Source organism: Herpailurus yagouaroundi, unplaced genomic scaffold, assembly GCF_014898765.1.
Source record: "Herpailurus yagouaroundi ecotype Mexico unplaced genomic scaffold, PumYag 140, whole genome shotgun sequence".
NCBI lineage: Eukaryota > Metazoa > Chordata > Mammalia > Carnivora > Felidae > Herpailurus > Herpailurus yagouaroundi.
The window spans coordinates 47,173,616-47,194,553 of NW_024412395.1; the positions used below are offsets into that span (position 1 = coordinate 47,173,616).

The following is a 20,938-nucleotide window of genomic DNA, read 5'->3' on the forward strand; positions in this document are numbered from 1 at the left end:
AAAGGGCAGGAACATGAAAGCAGGGGAAGGCAGACAGAGACGAATGTGAGTCTCAGCAGCTTGTGACCTTGGTGAGAACCACTCCTAGCCTCCATTTTCTTCTCCACAAAATCAATATTAACATATCCTCCTCAGGCTAACTGTCTCTTAGGGGTACATGTTATCCCTTATTCACGGTTATAACCCTAGGATTTTCAAAAAGTCCCCATATGTGTATGTCAATTATCTATCAGATATATATGTTGGATACTCAATACCCAAAATGTACCAAAAATGAATGCAAGGACACCCCCCCAAAAAGTTGTTAAAGTCCAGAATGTTGTACATTTATTTATTTATTAAAAAAAATTTTTTTAATGTTTTTATTTATTTTTGAGACAAAGAGAGACAGAGCATGAGCAGGGGAGGGACAGAGAGAGAGGGAGACACAGAATCCAAAGCTCTGAGCTGTCAGCACAGTCTGACACGGGGCTCGAACTCACGGAGTGTGAGATCATGACCTGAGCCAAAGTCGGATGCTTAACCAACTGAGCCACCCAGGCGCCCCAGAATGTTGTACATTTAAAGTACAGAATAAAACATTTTTATTGTAAAGCCTCTTATTGTAAAGCCTTTCATGTGGGACTAGTCTCTGCCAATAAATAGTTTACACATATTGATCGTTCTGTTTCAGACACTCTACTGCTTTATATAAATGATTTATGTGAATTCAAATTATGTGAATGATTTATTGATTTCTTTATTTTTAATTAACAAACACTTATAGAGTACTATGCACCAAGCATTGTTTAACATTTTATAAATATTAATTTATAATTCTTGTAACAACACTGTGTAGTAGGTATTATTACTAAAACCATTTTAAAAAATTTTTTAACGTTTATTTATTTTTGAGACAGAGAGAGACAGAGCATGAACAGGGGAGGGGCAGAGAGAGAAGGAGACACAGAACTGGAAGCAGGCTCCAGGCTCTGAGCCATCAGCCCAGAGCCCGACGCGGGGCTCAAACTCACGGTCCGTGAGATCATGACCTGAGCTGAAGTCGGACGCTTAACCGACTGAGCCACCCAGGCGCCCCCTAAAACCATTTTATAACATGAGGCATAGAAAGAGTAAATAACTTGTCCAAGGTCACACAACAAGTAAATGGCAGACCCAGGTTTGAACTAAATGCTTTGGCAGCAAAGTTCATGTTTATAAACTCAACTTCTTCACAATAGTCCTAGGAGACTCCAGACAAGGAGACAGGGGTTAAGCAACTGACCTAAAGTGGCAGTGAACCTACTGGTGTGTCTGATTCCAAAGCCTGTGTCTTTAGGATTTATGGCTCCAGGTCACTAGCACTCTGGTAATAAAACGACAGACGCTCACAATGGTTTACTGCTTATGCTGCTTCCAACTGCTTCTAAGGCATGGGCGACTTGCTTTCTCTTTTCCTGTTCTCTTAATAATGCAGCTAGATTTTCATTGCTATAATTCTAGATTTTTGTCTGGGTTCTGGGAGCAGGTGTTCATGAGATACAAGAAATAAGAGTATTATTAGTCCATTCTAGAACTAAGAAAGGGAGGCAGTATATCGTCAAGATTAACAACTTGAGCTATGTATGGACTGACACCGTCTGCATTCAAATCAGGCTGCTCTGCTACCAGCTGTGGAGTTTTGGGAGCTGACTTCACCTCTCTGGACCTCAGTTTCATTTATGAAGTTGGTACAGTTCTACCCATTCAAACTGTGATTGCATTGATTTGAGGATTCAGTGAATTATTACTTACAAAGGAATGAGAAAAATGTTTGGCACATGACAAACATACAAATAAAATTTCACAGATAGATGCAATACTTTAAAAGTATCCACATTTGTCTCTTAGACAGTTTCACCTCTTGTGCATTAGTAGTTTTCCAAACTTTTGTGGTCACACAGTTCTATCAGTTCAATTGACGTGTATACCAACATTCTTATTTTATGTATACATTATGAAAATTACATTGCTATAGTAATGAATTTCATGCGGTTTTAAACTAGACCGCAGATTCCCCAAGTCCACTTTTATCTTTTCCCAGTACTCCTGAGCTGCCCTGGGGCACCCCTGGATTGCTGCACCTCCCCTCCCCAAAGAATTCTTTGTTCAAAGCCACCTACGGCCTCCTCCAGTCTTTCTCAATTCCAGTGACTTACTAAAGAAAAAAGGGTAGCTGTTGAGGAAATTAATTATATCCATTACCATCTGGGAATAATAGTAGTTCCTTAACTCTCCCAAGATTATTCACACACTCAAAAAACATCCTGTGTTATCCTTACTGAATCCTTCATCAAAGGCCGAAGTCTGGGGGCCAAGGCAGGGTCTGACTTCAATTGATTCTGCTTCTCACTTTTTCCAACTCAAAACTCCAGGTGCCCCTTTGGTGAGTGCACTGGTCTCTGATGGGGTCAGTGATGACTATTTTGCTGGTGTTAGTCACTTAAATATTGGACTCAGAGGCAATGAAGACCGTATGTACGTGAGAAAAAGGTCCGAGGAACTGGTTAGTGGAGAATGCTAAGGACCAAGTTTTGGAATTTGAGTTTGCTCCAGATGATAAAACAAATAAATCATTGAGAAGTAATGCCCTGTAAAGGTAGAAGAGGTTGAATCCTGCCTTTATAAAATGCAGTATGCTCATGACTCTGTTCATTTATTTTTCTTCCATCCCAAGAAATACAAACTCTTAAAATGTAGAGGGAGAAGAAACCTCTTTATGTTTTCCGTCTTTATATAGTCCAAACCCAAGATTACATTTGACTTTGGAAAAAAAAAAAAATACTTCTTGTAACAAATAGCCCATGTGTCACAAAAGTAGCAAAGAAAAGGACAACAAAGATCCTTTGGGACTGCTATGCATCCAGGAGATAGCTAAGAATGTATATATTTCCCTACAAGCCACATAGGTGTGATAGTAACGTTGTAGCTGATACCACTCCTGGAAGCTGCCAGAATCCTTCTAAAGATCTTTGGACTGATTCTCTCCTTTGGCAAGAGGTTTGCAAAGGGAAGTATCTGTGAGCTATGAAGAGATCTAGAGGGAAAATGCTATACTTCATAAGAATCGAAATACCTCATTTACCATTCTTTAGGAAACTCTTTAGTTCATAGACACTTTGCAGGGAAGATTGTTTCTTGATGTGTTATACATATGCTTTCCCATACTAAGTGATAGTTACAATATACATGCCTGTGAAATGATCATCTCACAAGAATTACAGTGTTTAATAAGAGTAGAAGCCTATCAATAAGTCCCACTCATTCATTAAACAGCTTGGTGTTGAATATCTACTGTATGTCAGACCCTATTCCAGGTGTTTGAGATATATGAATCAGCAAAATAAATGCAAATTCTGTTCAGAGACACTCCTCCATAGGATTTTGCATTCCTACTTGTCTTTCTGAGGATGCCAAGAATGCACTGCTCTTTACATGGGCTATTTCTCAATGTTTGTAGGAAGCAACCTTGAGGGGTGGGGTTATGTCTCCTCCTGGGACAAAGAACAAGATTGCTTACTGAATGCTAAAAACCAGTGGGTTCCCAAGCTCAGTAGGCCTTTGGTACAATGCAGACCTACTATGTGTGGCATTTCTGTGATCCTTGTGTATTGCTCCTGGGGACAATTTGGGGGACACAGAACACCAACAGAAACATGATGCTTATGTTGTTTGTTGTGCTGTGAACAGTAAAGTGTATTTCAGACCCAATAGTCTCGTGTCTTTTGTCCCCCATCTGTGAAACATCAACAGGATAACTTTTTAGCTTTCGGGTAAAATCAGTCCCACACATGAAAAATCTATACCCTCATTCCACTTCTGTTCTAGCGTGCCTGGCTTCAGTTCTGTCTTGCTCTTACATTTTAATAAAATTTTAGAATTCTTCTTGCTTATTTCTGCTCCTTGTCTCAGGAAGCCATCAACTGGGCCTTTTTTAGCTTTTGTCTCATCACCACTACCACCAAAAAGAGAAAAATTATGTCTTACAACATGCCAATATATTATAAAATTTCATAGGAATTTAATAAATCTTGAGCAACATGACTTTATTTTTATAGGACAGTCACTGCTCTAAGGCAAAGATGACAATTTAAATACTAAGAGATAGAATCATTTTGTAGATCTGTCACTGATGGACTGCTAAAGGCAGGAATTTCAGTCACATTTTTGCTGGAGGTCAATACTAATTAGTATTTTATCAGCAGGATTTCTCTTTCAAAATCATTTTATAATATTCAGGTAACTCTTCCCCCTACCAGCTACTTGCTTTTTAGAATTGGACTTACAAGCTCATTCCTGATGGATTGTTTAGAAGTTTATTATGATGCCAGGGTTGGCTTTTTAGGTTAGATCTTCTGATATGTAAAATATAGCATATTTCAAATGGTTTCTAATACAAAAGTTATGTGTACCCTCAAGTTATAAGGGCAGTGTGTCCTCTTTCCAATACATAAATTTTTTCACTGAAAAGTACCCTGAGAAAATAGTGACTAGCAGGAAGGGAGGGAGGGAGGGAGGGAGGGAGGGAGGAAGAGAGGGAGGAATATGTATTGACCCTGAAGCTTCAGGGGAAAGCTGTTAAATGTCATCTTACCATTTAAAATTAAGGAAAATATATTTAAGAAATGTAAATATTTACTTAGCCCAGAGTTCAGTTATTCATCCATCAATTTGTTAAACAAACACTTATCAACTAAGTCCTAGGTCTAGGTGCCCAGCTGTGTGTTGTGTACTGAGAGTTCCCCAGGGAGTAAGATATGGTCCTCGTATCCTAGATGCTAAGCTGGTAATGAAGTAGAAACCCACACTCATGGTATCAGTACCAAGGCAGGGATGACCTGGAGATGTATAGACAGAGCACTCACCTCCTCAACCTCATTCTAGAGGGTCTATGAAAGGCTATCTGGAGTAGACATTTTTATTTTTCTATTAGATATTGGGTAGTAATTCTATGTCAGACATTGTGCAGAATTCATAGTTTTAAAAAAAATGTTAAAACAATAAGGGCAATATTTTAAAAAGCATATCAAAAAATATCAAAAAATATGTACATTTATAGGGGTGCCTGGGTGGCTCAGTTGATTAAGTGTCCGACTCTTGGTTTGGGCTCAGGTTGTGATCTCCTGGTTTTGTGGTTTCGAGCCCCACGTCAGACTCTGCACCGACGGTATAGAGCCTGCTTGGGATTCTCGGTCTCCCTCTCTCTCTGCCCCTCCCCCACTCATGCTGTCTCTGTCTCAAAAAATAAATAAGTGAACTTTAAAATTATTTTTAAAGGTACATTTATAGAAAAAAATCATAGTTAAAAGTTTTTTTGTTTTGTTTTGTTTTGCTTTGTTTTTTGATTTTTACCAGCCATCTCAAATCACTCACTGACTTCCAAGAAACAGAAGGCACCTCAGTAACCCCAGCTGCCTCCTCCCACTGCCTTCCCAACCTCATCTTTCATCCCAATTCTAAAGTCCTACATCTCTTTTTTAAACTTAGATTTCTGACATATGGAGCCAGTAATACAGCACTGATGAATTTCTTCCTTTTATGTTTCTCAATGATTTGGATTTCTATTTGAGATAAATATAGTAAAGGCTTTTTAGAGTAACATATTTTTTTTTAAATGCTTCCAGATTTTATCCTTCCTGGCAGAGGTCAAAGTTCAGTGTATAATCTTTGATCCAGTGTTGCTCTCCAGAATGACTGGATCTTAGAAAAGTTTTGTCGCTCTTATTTTTGACGGCTTTGTTTTGTTTTTTGGTATTAAGTGATGTTCTGACCTAGATTACCATCATATATTAGGCTCTTTAGGACTATATTATTTGACCAGATGAAATACTGTGTGGGAAAGTCACTGAGCAGGTGGAAAGTGCCGTTTAATTCTTCCAACAGGAGAGGCTCATGGTCGTTTTGAAAAAACGTAAAGAGTAGAGAAACAGGTTATCAGAGCTAAAGAACAGCAAATGTTTCCTCTGTCATTGTGTGAGAATTTTAATCAAATGGCCTGCCTCATGCAGCTTTATTTTGCATTGAGATATTCCATGTCCCCAAAATCTTTCTCCGATGGTGGTAATGAATTGCATTGCCCTCTCCGTTGTAAGAGTACGGGTATTCTGCAGAGCCATATGGTTCCCATTGATTTTAATGTGTCTTTGACATCAGGAGAATTGCTGAGACAGCAGAGGAAAGTGCTTACATCTTGGACTGCAGCCAGAACTACAATTATTTATGTGTAGTAACGAGTACCTTTTTTCCCAATAAGAAACAGTTTGGTCTTAAGATGGTATCCATGTTGAGATTTTAATGAAATGGGAGTGTAAATTTATATATTTTGGAAACGACTGTTACTTTAGTAGTAGTGAAATGTGTTTCTTAAGCATGAAGTTTTAGGGTTTGATTGCACGTATGAGAAATTAAGGAAACACGCTGGGAAGTAGGCAGTTCTTATTTTCTCACTGATAATAAAGGAACACGCTTTTTATTTGGTTTCACAGCATCACCAAGATAGTACCCTGCATATGTAATGTTTTCCATCTGTGATTCTTAAGGCTTTTTACAAAGGTAATTATTCCTGGTAATATTCCTATGAGGGAGATAACATAATTCTGAAAATATTAATGGAACTGAGATGCTCATGGATGTAATATGTACAATGGGTTTTAGCAATTATTAGAATACATATTTTTAATTGATTACTTTATTTAAAAATTTTTTTCTTAAATATTATTTTCCAGGTCCAGGGACAGGATAATAATGTTTTCTGTAATTCATTAGTAACATAATTTGCTTATAATAAAGAAATACTCTTTAAAAAGAAGACAAATAAATACCTGAGTAACAATATATGTTCCACATTCTCCATGTGTGAATGTTAACATTGACTCTGTAGAAATCTTCAAGATTCCTTGGAAAATTTTAATATTATCTAAAGAAAAGTACATAGGATGAAAAGAGAAAAGAATTAATTTGATGAAAATTCTATAAAAAATAGTTCTTACCAGTAATGTCAGATGACTAAATGAGTTTCTGGACCAGGGGGGAAAATATTCCCAATTTCCAATCTGCTTTGGGCAAAACTGAGCAGAATACAGGGCCTAGATTTAGCAAACACTTTCATATCCCATTGTGTTTCACATATGTTACACGTGGATTTGAATTTATAAATTTTATTTAAGTGATGTACTCCATAACAACAAAGTTGAACCAGAAGAAAAACTGTTTGTCCAACAGAGAATTGAAACAACAAAATTCATGATATGAGTTACTGTAAATTTGAGGGATTAACTTGATGAAAAAGGAAAATTAGAATGAAAATCAGTCTATCACTCAGTGGTATTTTTTTTAATTTAATTTTATTTCTTTTAATTTACATCCAAATTAGCATATAGTGCAGCAATGATTTCAGGAGTAGATTCCTTAGTGCCCCTTACCCATTTAGCCCATCCCCCTCCCACAACCCCTCCATTAACCCTGTTTGTTCTCCATATTTATGAGTCTCTTATGCTTTGTCCCCCTCCCTGTTTTTATATTATTTTCGTTTCCCTTCCCTTATGTTCATCTGTTTTGTCTCTTAAAGTCCTCATATGAGTAAAGTCATATGATATTCGTCTTTCTATGACTGACTAATTTCACTTAGCACAATACCCTCCAGTTCCACCGACATAGTTGCAAATGGCAAGATTTCACTCTTTTTGATTGTGTGTGTGTGTGTGTGTGTGTATATACACACATACATACCACATGTATGTATGTGGTATATATACATACCTCATATATATACTATATATATGTATATATATGTATATATGTATATATGTATATATGTATATATACTATATATGTATATATACATACCATATATATACATACATACATACCACGTGTATGTATGTGGTATATATACATACCACATCTTCTTTATCCACTCATCCATCGACGGACATTTGGGCTCTTTCCATACTTTGGCTATTGTTGATAGTGCTGCTATAAACAGGGGGGTGCATATGTCCCTTCAAAACAGCACACCTGTGGATATCCCATGGATAAATGCCAAGTAGTGCAATTCCTGGGTCATAGGGTAGTTCTATTTTTCATTTTTTGAGGAACCTCCATACTGTTTTCCAGAGTGGCTGCACCAGCTTGTATTCCCAATTAAGTGGTATTATTTAATCTCTAGTTTAATCTAAATATGTTCTAATTTGGCAACTCACCATCCCCCATATCAGTCGTGCTTTCTGTTGATGGCTGGGGCACTCTGCAGTCATAGCACATTTGCAGTAGAATGTCAAATTAATGCAAGGGGGGGCGTTAAGTCAACTATATATTAAGACTATATATAAAAGAGGGGCACCTGGGTGGCTCAGTCGGTTAAGCCTCTGACTTCAGCTAGGTCATGGTCTCCCAGTTTGCGGGTTCAAGCCCCACATTGGGTTCTGTGCTGACAGGTTGGAGCCTGCTTCAGATTTTGTGTGTGTCTCTCTACCCTCCTCTGCTTGTTCTCTCTCTTTCTCTCTCTCTCTCTCAAAAATAAATAGAACATAAAAAAAGATTATATATAAAAGAGAACATGATTTCTTTTTAAAATTTTTGACCCTTCAATTTTTCAATTTCAATTTTATAACTTTAAAATATAGTATTTATTCCTTATATCCAACATATATTAGAACAAATGATTTCTTCCTTTTTTTTATTCAGAAGAATTAGGGGGAAAGCATAGGGGATATCTTTAATAAAATAGAAATGTGTGCATAAAAAATAGCTAGTTCTGAAAAATGATCACTCTTTGTTAGTTAATCATTTTAATTATCAATGACATCAAAGCTGGGGGGTCAAAGTTTATACCCAGACACAGTTTTCATATGCGGCATCCTAAATTCACATCAGAATCTTGGGTGGTAAATCTTACATTTTTTCTATGCTGAGAATTGCAAATGGATGATTATGCTGTTAAAGCACCTCTGTAATGTCAAAGCCAGCTTGCAGCGTCTCAGCAGCCTGGGTTGTAGCTGTCTGGAGAGGTTCAGGAGAAAGCTTGTCCCCTCTGTGCAGCTCTCTCGTTTGCTTGTGTGGACGTAGCTGACAGACTGAACGGACGACGACGTGACATGAATGTTCATGATCCAAAACAAAGCTTTAGTCATCCAGCCCCAAGGGTCATCTTTTTATATTATTTCTATTTTTGCTGATTTTTTTATTTGTTTAAATGCATATGCAGTATTTGGATAAATCTTGACAGAATACTTAACTTCTTACAGTCTTATATGAGAGGGTTTTTGGTTTTGTTTTGTTTTTGCAAACTGGTGACTTAAACAAAAGGGTGTCATCTTGAATTTTTTAACTTAGAAGCTGCAATTCACAAAAGACATTATTAGTCTCGAGGGCAATGCACTGCGAATATTTCCAACTTAATATTAGAATGGAAAATTTGTGCAGCTAAATGATTAAACTACCTAATCTTGCCTAAGAATTTTAAAGCTTTTCCTTCTCTACAGAAGGACTGAAATCAGAATGATGACTGATTTTTATGTATGTCTATCATATTTTATATGGTGTGGTCTCCTTGTCCCTTTATTAGCACATGGATTGTTTGGTTGGTTTGCGATGGGGAAGAGTGACATTTAGAGCCTAAGGAGAGAGATGTGCTATAATTTGAAAAGCATTTAGAGCTATCATCCACTCTGTAGGGAGCCAGATACAAACTTGGATTTGACATCACAAGCATCACTGTAAGTGGGAGCTATTTTTCCTTGATTTTTGTCTTTGAATGCTATTTCATAGTAAAAGGGCAGTAATAAAACGGGGAGGAAAAAAAACATGATTTGCTGTCTCTTTGGAGAATTCTGATATTTTCTTACATTTCCTGACTCTGTCTCAGTTCTGATTACTTCTTTGGAAATGCAAAGCACTTCAGTTCCAAAATATTGGGTGTATCCCAGTATTGTCTGTCCAGTGTTTGGGAGAGTCTCTCTATTTTGTTTATAACTCTGTGGGTGTGTGTGTGTGTGTGTGTGTGTGTGTGTGTTATATCCTTCAAAACTGAGTATAAAATAACGTACTGAATATACAATAATGTAACACTGATTTGGCCGTAGATAATCACTTTACATCCCATACTTGAGGTAATTTGGATTCTGTTCATGGTTGGAAAGAAAATATCCCCAATTAGTCTTTACTTTCATTTTGCCTCTCATTCACTCATGCCACACAGTATTTCCTTATTATCAATCTTTTGGAGTTTCTCCCACTTGAATGATTTACTACTGCCCTAAATACATTACTTGAGCAAAAAATTGAAAGATATGGGGCACCTGGGTGGCTCAGTCAATTAAGGTCTGACTTCAGCTCAGATCATGATCTCATGGTTCGTGGGTTCGAGCCCCTTTCAGGCTCTGTGCTGACAGCTCAGAACCTGGATGCTGCTTCAGATTCTGTGTCTCCCCCTCTCTCTGCCCCTCCCCTGCCCACTCTCTGTCTCTTTCTAAAATAAATAAATATTTTAAAAACTTTTTTTTAATGATGAAAGATATGACTAAGGCAAGTATATTCAGAAAACTTGAGGATGTAACTTAAAAGAACAAAAGGGGGGGCGCCTGGGTGGCGCAGTCGGTTAAGCGTCCGACTTCAGCCAGGTCACGATCTCGCGGTCCGTGAGTTCGAGCCCCGCGTCGGGCTCTGGGCTGATGGCTCAGAGCCTGGAGCCTGTTTCCAATTCTGTGTCTCCCTCTCTCTCTGCCCCTCCCCCGTTCATGCTCTGTCTCTCTCAATCCCAAAAATAAATAAACGTTGAAAAAAAAATTAAAAAAGAATAAAAGGGTAGAATTAGAAGAAGGAAGGATTGCTTTCAATAGCAAAACAGGCTTCACTTTCAAAGAAACTACTCCTATATTCCTTGGCTGTTGGATTCATTTTCACTCTTGTGGTTTAGGGTCTGAGACCATGTGGTTGACACCTGATCAAGAAAGGCCAACCTAGACAATCATGTCAAACTGTAAAGTACAGGAGAATATGATCACAGAACATTTACAGAAGTCACTTGTAAAGGTTAAGGACATATTTTTTGTAATCTTAATAACTTTAACCATTGGAAATTGATTTAATATCTAAGCTATTAGGATAATTTTTTATATAAAATATTTCTGATGAGACCGGATTTTTCTGTTTGTAAGCTAGGTTTCATGACTTCATAACTGATTTGATCTTGATTTGTTCCTCAAGAGGTAAGAAGCAATATGCATACTTTCAGAATCCCTGATTAGTTTGCTGTGTATGTTTCTAAAAACGGGAGTTTTTCTTGCCCAGGACTTACCAGCTAAACAAGTTAATGTCAGTAATCTCATTTTGCTTAGACTAAATTCCCCCCAAATAAATGAAAAATAAACACAATATATAGACTTACAGATCATCTGGTATTTTCCTTCTGAGAATAGTGCATAGGAGAGAGAAGTAGATTATTGAATTTAGACCCAAATGGTAGAATTAATATTTTCCACAGACTGGACCACAAACTCTCAACTTCTGTGTACTAAATTTAGTGCCAGAAAATATAATTCTGTTTATTGCTCTCTGCATTTCTGGCTATACCAGGGCTTTGTTGATAGTTGTTGACACTACAAAGAACAAGTGCCTTGTGAGGGTAGCTAGTTTGCTGTTCAAACATTGATTCCATGGGTGCCTGGGTGGCTCAGTCATTTAAGCATCCAACTTCAGCTCAGGTCATGATCTCGCAGTTGGTGAGTTCAGCCCTGTGTCGGGCTCTGCGCTGACAGCTCAGAGCCTGGAGCCTTCATCAGATTCTGTTGTCTCCCTCTTTCTCTGCCCCTCCCCTGCTCATACTCTGTCTCTCTCTGTGTCTCTCTCTGTCTCTCTCTCTCTCTCTCAAAAATAAATAAACATTTTAAAAAATTAACAAAAAACAAACAAACATTAGTTCCAGAGTGGCTGCCCAATAGTGGAATCAGTAGTCTAAGATCTGGTCTTCAATTTTTCAGGCCCAGACACGTGATGATTTCTTGCATGCATAGAAGGCAATCTCAGATGGAATAACACATCTAACCACATTCAGAAATGACTGACTTATAAATCTGAAACAAATTTGATTATTTTCAGCAAGAAATAAAATTAATGAGTCAACTAGATACTCTTGTTGATCTGAAGGTGTATTTCAATTTGTATGAACAGGTTCATTTATAAGTGTGGAAATGGAGCAAATTCAGTTGAATTTTCTTAGAGCTTAATTTGATTCACTTGTGATACCTTGATATATTGATCAAAACTTATTAGTTTTGGCTTCCATTTTTAATCCACTCTGTTCATGGACTCTTTATATGATTTATGGTACAGATTATTTTATTTTATCTACTTACATTCTCATCCTGGAATTGTGAATTAGGCAATTCTCCAATTCTCTTCTCCATTCATTTCCAAAGCATTACTTTAGGAAAGATAGCTTCTGCAGATAGCTAACATCAGTCACTCTGTGCTGTTTATTCCTTTAGTTTACCAAGATCAATATCATCTCCATTATATGTGATCGTTGTACAGTAACCAGCATACCCTGATGGGAACCATAGTGGTGTTCTCAGGAGCTGGGTCTTGTGCAGCACACAGAGTACTGTTGCATTTAGACGCTGAGCTTCAGGGTGGTAACAGTGAATAGGATAAAAGGAAACAAGTTTAAAGACACCAAAAAAATTAGTGTGTATGAAAATAGACTAATTATTTTTCAAAGCAGTAATGAAAGACACCTTCTCCCTTTTTTTATTCACTCTTGACCTCACAGTGGTAAAGTGAATTCTGGACTCTGTAGAGACACAAAGTAGAGTTCAGTCATTCTGCAAAGGGCACAAATTACTAGGTAGGCATATGAGGGAGGTTTCAGATTCCCTAAGGCAGATGTGCTGAGTGAATTTGGCCTGTTTGTCCCAGGCTTGAAGAACACACACTCTTTTTTTATGACTTCATTTTGTGATGTTAGTCAAATTGGAGCCTGGAGGCAGGAGATAGCCCATAAAGGCCCATTCTAGTGCTCCAATTCAATCATCAGAAGAGAGACGTGGGTGGCTCCTATATCCAGGAAAGCTACATTTAAAATATCTCCCAGGAGGCTGATCTTATAGTATTTCAAAGCCTTTCTTTTAAATATATCCATAGGCGTTTCGATCATTATTTTTACGGTGCTATTTATAATATGCAAATTCTAGAAAAAGGATAAGCACAGGTTTGAATTATAAACCCCCATGGATAGGAACTGACACCAATCCAATCCTGACACACTTTGACAATGTTAGCAAAGCCAAGAGCCCAGGTGAAGGGACTCTACAACCTGCCACTATTGTTATCCTGGAAGCCTTAGAAAATTGTCTTTTTGGAAAAAAATAATCTGGCTTTTTAGGAAATGGTAGATTCATATCGCAATAGATCCATCCAGAAGACTGGAGAATCCTTATAATCTAAAAGTCTAAATAAATGTTAAAAATGAAATTTGTCTAGACTACCATGAATTATATTTTAAAGATTAGTAATAAAATCACCAGAGATGTTTATAAAAATTATTTTAAAGAGTTCATTAAAACCTTTTTTTTTTTTTAATCTGTAAATTCATGGCCTTGAAAGATAATGTCTCAGGGCATCATTTAATAACAAAAGTGAAAAAGGTTAAAGGCTATCACCCAAAACCAGAGGCTCTTGCCTGCTGTAAGGTGGTGACAGATGAGCCTGTCAGATAGGGTGGCAGATTACTAGGCAGGTTGCTGAATTTTTCTTTCTAGGGTAATCTTTTACATTTTGACAAATTCTTCCCTGTTTTGAGATGATTTAAACATACCGTTATGAAGCAGATCAGAGCTTCTAAATCAAAGTTGAAAATTGTCTCTGCTGGCAGGAGTACAAATATGTGCAGTGAACATGTACATAAATAAATGGGAAAATTGTGTACACGTTTGAAAGTATTTGCTTTCTGGCGGTCTCCTGTGGAGAAGTAGAACAGTAGAGAAGAGGGGGAAGTTGGGAAGATGAAATTCTTGCCCAAATGTCATTATTTCTCTTACTCTATAAACTTCTCAGTCTGTTATTCTGTCTGAGTTTCTCATCACTGGAAATGGAAGTTCCATGTGGGCAGGAATCACCATGTGGGTTTTTTTCACCAATATATCCAATCATCTGGAAAGTGCCTGGCACGTAGTAGGCCCTTTGTTTATATTTATTGAATAAGTCAATTCGTGAAATGTGGTTAATCATAACAGCCTCTCTGCATTTGGTTTGAATGTTTTAGGGGGGGGGGAGGGTATGAGGCAAAGGAACTTGAACCCTTTTGGAAGAAGATTCTTAAACAAATGCAAAGTGATATTGTAGTCCCTTTTCTTTCATTGCTTATGCAACCTTCCAAATCAAAATCATCTTTGAAAGCAGCAGCAGTTGACATCTACCAGAAGTAGTATGACACCAAGACTCAGCCTTGTTCAACTCCCTGGACCTTGGAATAATAAATTCCAGCTTCACTTCTCCTTATATGACTTTGGCAATGTTATTAACCCTTTGGTGACTTGGTTTCCTCAAATGGAGACACAGGTAATATCAACCCAAGGAGTTGTAAGGATAAAATGAGATGATTCATGGAAAGCACTCCATAAATGTTAGCTTATATTACTGGTGGCTATCCAAGGATTTTTGCTCAGTGCATTGTTTCTGTCTATTTGTCTACCTGAGCATGCATATTAGTTTCCTAAGGCTGCTGAAACAAAGTTCCACTAACTCAGTGGCTTAGGACAACAGAAATTTCTTGTCTCACCATTCTGGAGACTAGATTGAAATCAGCGTGTTAGCAGAACCATGCTCTCTCTGAAAACTGTAGCTTTCCTTGCATTTCCAGCTTCTGGTAGCCCAAGGCATCTCGGCTTTTTGCAGTATGCTCCTAATCTTTGTATCCACCTTCACATGGACTTCTCCCTTTGTCTCTTTACATCATCCCTCCATGTATGTGTGTTTAAATTCTCCCTTTTTATATGGATACCGGTTGTACTGCATTGACACCCACCCTAATGACCTTACCTCAACTCGATCACCTGTGTAAAAATCACCTGTGTAACCTGGGGTGTTGAGCGTTAGAACTTCAACATATTGGTAGGGGAGTAGCTGAAATGATCCATAAGAGCATGATTCTATATTTTTCTCCTCAATTCAGTGTACTTTTCTTTCTGCAATGGAGAAATATCATCTAATATGGCACCAGATTGGGGAATTGCTGGTTTAAGTTTACCTTTTCCACTAACTACCTACATTGAAAAAAACTCAAATTCTGCAAGTCTGGGTTACTTTATAAAATAGAAAGACGGGGTGAGATGATGTCTAGCATGTCTTCTAACTCTAAAAAGTTCATGTTTATAATATGTGCCTCTCTTTTTCTCAACTATGGTATATATCTCAAACTTCCATGATGCTTAATGCATCTTGATGTCCCCAACTAATAATAAAGATTCTAATGTATTTCATAGCCATTTTCAATTGTCTCAATGCACACTTATATTAAAATCCTACTGTCTGTAATGCTAGTTAGTAGGGTTCTTATCAGATGAAAACTTTGTTAAATTTAGGTTGTGAAAATGTCTTAATAGTGCCAGTAAACCTTTTTTGTAAGGTTTTTATTGCTTTTTAAAATTTTCTAAAATTCATAGACTTTTTTGCCAAGTGCCCTCAATATCAAAACAATATCCAAAATATAGGAGTTTGTAGTATGTCTTTTCTGATTATAGTATGATGCAACTCATGTGAAGAACCACAAAATCCAAACTTAAGATGCTAGGGGAAATAAATTAAATTCTGCCACTGACTCACAGACTATTGGCAACTTTCCTGAAAGTTTGCTTAGACTACCATTATAGAGGACTTAAAAGTCTACTCCACTATAGCTGGAGGAAAATTTAAGAAAGGAAATAGAAATCTGTGCCAGCTCTCAGATAGAACATTTTTAGTGTCTCCCAGCCAGAAAGGGTTGACAATAGATTCAATAGCATCAAATGGCATTTTTTAATTCTTCACCTCATCTGAAGACTGCTGCCCTAGGTGTTCACTGAACTGTTTCTTTCTCTTTCAGCTTCCTCCATCCTCAAAAGGGAGAAGCGGCTAAGGACAAAGAATGTGCATTTTAGCTGTGTCACCGTGTACTACTTCACCAGGAGGCAAGGCTTCACGAGCGTGCCCAGTCAAGGGGGTAGCACCCTGGGCATGTCCAGCCGCCATAACAGTGTGCGCCAGTACACTCTTGGTGAATTTGCAAGAGAACAGGAGAGGCTCCACCGGGAGATGTTGAGAGAACACCTCAGGGAGGAAAAACTGAACTCTTTGAAACTAAAGGTAAAAAAAATCATTAGGAACTCACTTTTTGCAAAACCTTATAACCTTACCTTGATTTGGTTGAATTAACCATTTTCATATTTATATTCATTGACCAAACTGGACATTTTACACAACAGACTGCCTGCTAAGGCTTTTTTTTTTTTTTTGCTTTTATGCAAAAAACAGTAAAGTGTCTTCACTGCAAACAATGTGGAAAACTTACCTGACATCATTTATTTATTCATTCAATAAATATTTGTTATTGTGTGCTACTAGGTCATGCACCCTCTACTGGGGTTGGGGCCAAACGGTCTCAACAATAGATGTGGTCCCTTATCTCCTGGAACTTCCATATTAATAGGAAAGAAAAACATCAATCATGTAAACAAAATAAACTCACAGCTTCATTAAAAGCTATAAAGGAGAGTTGCAAGGGGTTCTGAAAGTAGTAACAGGGAACTGATATGGTCCAGAGGTCAAGGAAGGTTTCTTCAAGGAAGTGACAACTGAACTGAAATCTGAACAGATAACTAGGCCAAAGGGTTGGCAAGAGTGGTCCAGGCAGCAGGAAGAGCCAGAACTGCCTTGTGCCAGAGGAAGCACAGTGAGCACACAAAGGCTAGTGTGGCTGGAGCAGAGACAAAAACAATAGATTATGCATGAAGTAGATTATACATGAAGAAGGCAGGACAGGGCTTTGTAGATCATGCTAAGGCATTTTTTTTTTCTCTTCATACTAAGGACATCAAAAGTCATCCAAGAGTTTTAAGCGTGGGTCAGTGTACAGAGTGGTAGAATAATAAGATCTGGTTCGTGCTGTGATGTGAGTATAGTTTGGGGTTAAGGGTTGCCATGTTGGTAGGGGAACATACAGAGTTAGACCATTTAAGAGGCTATCACAGTAGTTCAGGAGAGATGTTGATAGATTAGCTAGACTGATGGTGGGAAAGATGAAGAGAAATGGATAGAGGGAGAAATTTGGGAAGTAAAATCAACAGTTCCTGATGACAGACTGGATTTGAAAGGAAAAGAGGGGTACAGTCAAGAATGATTCCTAAATTTCTGGCTTACAAAACTGAACAGGTTGTGGGTAATAGTACCTTTCTCTATGACGAGGGTATGGCAAGGAATCCGGGAAGAGGAGCAGGTTGGGGCTAGGATCAGAAGGGAAGAGGTAGATAATGAGATTATTTTGGGACATACTGATTTTTGAGAGGCTTTTGGGTCATTAAAGAGATGTCAAAGAGGTGTCCAGGCCACATTAGAGATGGAGAGAAACATAGTTCAGAAACTGTCTTTCATCAACCAAGACAATCTTTAAATATGTGCTGATCCATCAGCCTATCAATATATAGGAAATGCTCTCTCATCATTATCTAATGACAAAGGAAATCTTTTTTAGGTAATCCAGGATACTTAACATAAAGAGTCTCTTGTTAAATAGCTGAAGACCATAAGCACACCTGCGTTACCTGTACCTTTAGCTTCCAGGCGCATAGGTGTGCTGTGTGTTTTAAAATACCTTGTTTTTATGTATTCTGCAGTGTGTATATCTGCCTTGTTCCCAATTGTGTAAGAAGGCAGTTGTTCAAATTAACCTAGACACAACCTTAGCCTAGAGTATGTCTCTATTTCCTTTGATGGTATTTTTGACAAGTTTCACTGAAAGTCCCTTAGGATCTTTTTTGGTAGCAATCTGCTATTATTGTTGTTTTTCATGATCGCTTTGCATATAGCTTAATTTAATAATAATTCTAAATTTTCTTCTGAAATCCACCCTCTGCCTTTCTAACCTACTGCAAACCAACTCTACACGCTCCTCAAAGAACAAAGTCATTCTCTAAACTCAAACAATACTAATGGCTGCCATTCATTAAGTGATTTTTATTTCCCAGGCATTCTATAAACATTATTTAATTTAATCTTAACAAAGACCCAGCGGGATAGGTAAATTATGAGGCCATGTGTACTGAAGAAAAAGAAGCACAATGATGTTAAACACTGACTCACTCAATAGAAAATCGGTTATATTATCCTGTTACTTCCTATTCTAAAATTAATTGATCACCCCCTCTAGGCATTGGGAAAGACAATCTCTGTACCTATAGGGAGTCATACCTTTCTAGAGTTTGGTACTGTGTGAAGTGGTTTTTAACAGCTGGGAGACTATAATTCTGAGAACCAAAAGATTTATTATGGTGAACTTTGAGGCACATTATACATGTGATGAATGTTAGGAAGAGCCACACACCCACAGGAACCTTCCATATAAGGCAGTAATTTATTCTGATATTATAATTTATATTCAGCTGCTTTTATGCTGTTTTCTTTACTAAGCTGAAGAAGAAAAGAAGAAGAAGAAGAAAAAGCATCCCACTATTTATTCATTTTTTTAATTTTTTTTTTAAGTTTATTTATTTATTTTGAGAGAGAGACAGAGCAAGGGTGGGACCAAGAGAGAGAGTGAGAAAGAAAGAATCCTAAACAGGCTCCACACTGCCAGTGTGGAGCCCAGTGCAGGGCTTGAACCCACAAACCATGAGATCATGACCTGACCCAAAATCAAGAGTCAGGCACTTAACTGACTGAGCACCCAGACACCCCCGTATTTCTGTTTTATTGTTCTTAGTGTTGGAAGTTGGAGAGGCAGTCATTCGAGTGGGTGTTATGGCAAGCCAAGGTTTGTCATTGGTAAGTGAAAACATGCAGATTTCCCTTTTGGTGAAGATATAAAAAGAAGATATTTGGATGTCATTGCTCCTTTCAGATGAATACCAAGCAAAAAGATAATGGGATTCTAAGGCGATCTCATCGTAGCTTCATTGTACTGAAAATATTTAGAAACTCAGAACCATATCACATAAACCTAATAAAAGACCATAGTAATGTGGACTAGTTTGCTAAAAAAAAATCTGAGAAGACTGAATGGAGAAACAGTTGTATACTTTAATTACAATTCCTCTAGTATATTAAGTTTTATGATTTTTAAAATATCATCAACTATATTTACCTAAGGTTTCACTATCCCAAATCTAAAATTAGCTATCCAAAAACATTAACTATCCAAAAATTTCACTTTGGTACTTGGAATTTCACTTCTAATGTAACATTTTGTCTTGAAATATTAATACCTGTAAGGTAAGTAACAAAATAAGTGTAGCTAAATTGATTCCATTATTTTGACTGGGGCAGCAGGAAGGTCCCTGGCACAGAGAAGGACTGAAAAAGGAAAGTAAGGATTGTTAAAGACAAACTTCAACTCTGGCTTTGACTGGAGGTGGTTCTCTGTGAGGAGCAGCAAGCTGGCTATTGAGTGAGGACAGAAAAGGCCCATCTGACAAGATAAACATTTCCCAAGGTCCTCTCCATGGAGACCAGATAAAACACCACAGGAAACTCATTGGACCTGGAACTGGGTAGTATCCCTTTTCCTTATTTGAGAACCAACAGCCTAGAACAGTAATGAGAAGTTCTCCCTCCACTGTGCCTCATGTCTCTACAGGGTGTTTCTCTAGGTTTCAAACAGAGAACCCACGAATGCAATGACACCTCTTCCAATGGGGCCTTAATAGTGAAAGATCAGTAAACAGAAACACTCACTACATACTTCTTGATGTTCTCTTATAATAAATATTTTGGAAGCAGAATAAGAATAGGAATTTAGTTTTTCCTTGTAAAACTGATTCTTATTTAGTAATCCATCTCTTAATCAAATTATAAATTAGACACGTTGGGAAATAATATATGCAATTAGATTTGTAGAACACATCCAATTCTGTTTGGGGGTTCAAGCGTCTTTTTTGGTGGTGGTGGTGGTGCTCAAAACATTGTCAAAAAACCATCAGTACACAAAGCTGATTGAATAAAATGGTTGTTCCTAGAAGAAATAACTAGTTTGAGATTTCTGCATTGCAGAGAATAGTCCGTCTTCCCTGTCAAGCCCATTCAAACATGTCATACTCTTCACAGTAATCAAGGCAGTCATGTTAATACTGTACTCTTCCAAATTAAGTGCTTATATTTCATCATCTGCACCACATTGTTGAACAATTACATTAGCCTTTATTCCCATTTCACATGTATCTGTAAAATGCATTAGGCAGCCATTTATGTTTCAAAGAGCCTTGGCATTCCAATTGCCTCTGGGTTATATCTTACTGGATTCTACTACCTTGTTCTAGGAAATTTAATTTAGCTTTCACAGCTTTGACTGGCTTCTCTTTCTCAATGTTTTTCCAACCTTGTTCTTTTTCTCCTGTCTAAGATCAAAGGCCTATCGACACTCTGGTACCATTTCCAGTTACTTCCAAGGGTTATATACTTTCCTCAATTTTTCAGTCATGTGTTCCTTGAGTAATGCTTGGTTGTATGCTGTCTTTCTTAAAAAAGAAAAAAAAAGTTGCCAGTTGATAGCTTCCTTTAATAATCAACCTTTTAAAACTATTTAAATTTTCTTCATCCCAAATCTCATATTTAAGGCTGTGCTTTATTCACTTAGTGACTTACCCATGCAACATAATTCTCCCCCCTTCACCTCCAGCCTTGTTCCTCATATCCCTTCAACAGTCTCATGATTTACTGACCTCTAGGTAAATATTCT

At 37.5% G+C, this 20,938-nt stretch overlaps 1 protein-coding gene across 3 annotated transcripts in view; it reads left to right on the forward strand.

Moving 5' to 3' along the window:
* The window catches only part of CSRNP3 (cysteine and serine rich nuclear protein 3), a 213,833-nt gene that overhangs the window by 169,639 nt on the left and 23,256 nt on the right, over positions 1-20,938 (forward strand). For all 3 annotated transcript variants that reach the window (XM_040475251.1, XM_040475252.1, XM_040475253.1), the window contains one exon: positions 16,097-16,356. In XM_040475251.1, the coding sequence (XP_040331185.1) occupies positions 16,097-16,356 (260 nt within the window). The remainder of the gene's footprint in view (positions 1-16,096; positions 16,357-20,938) is intronic.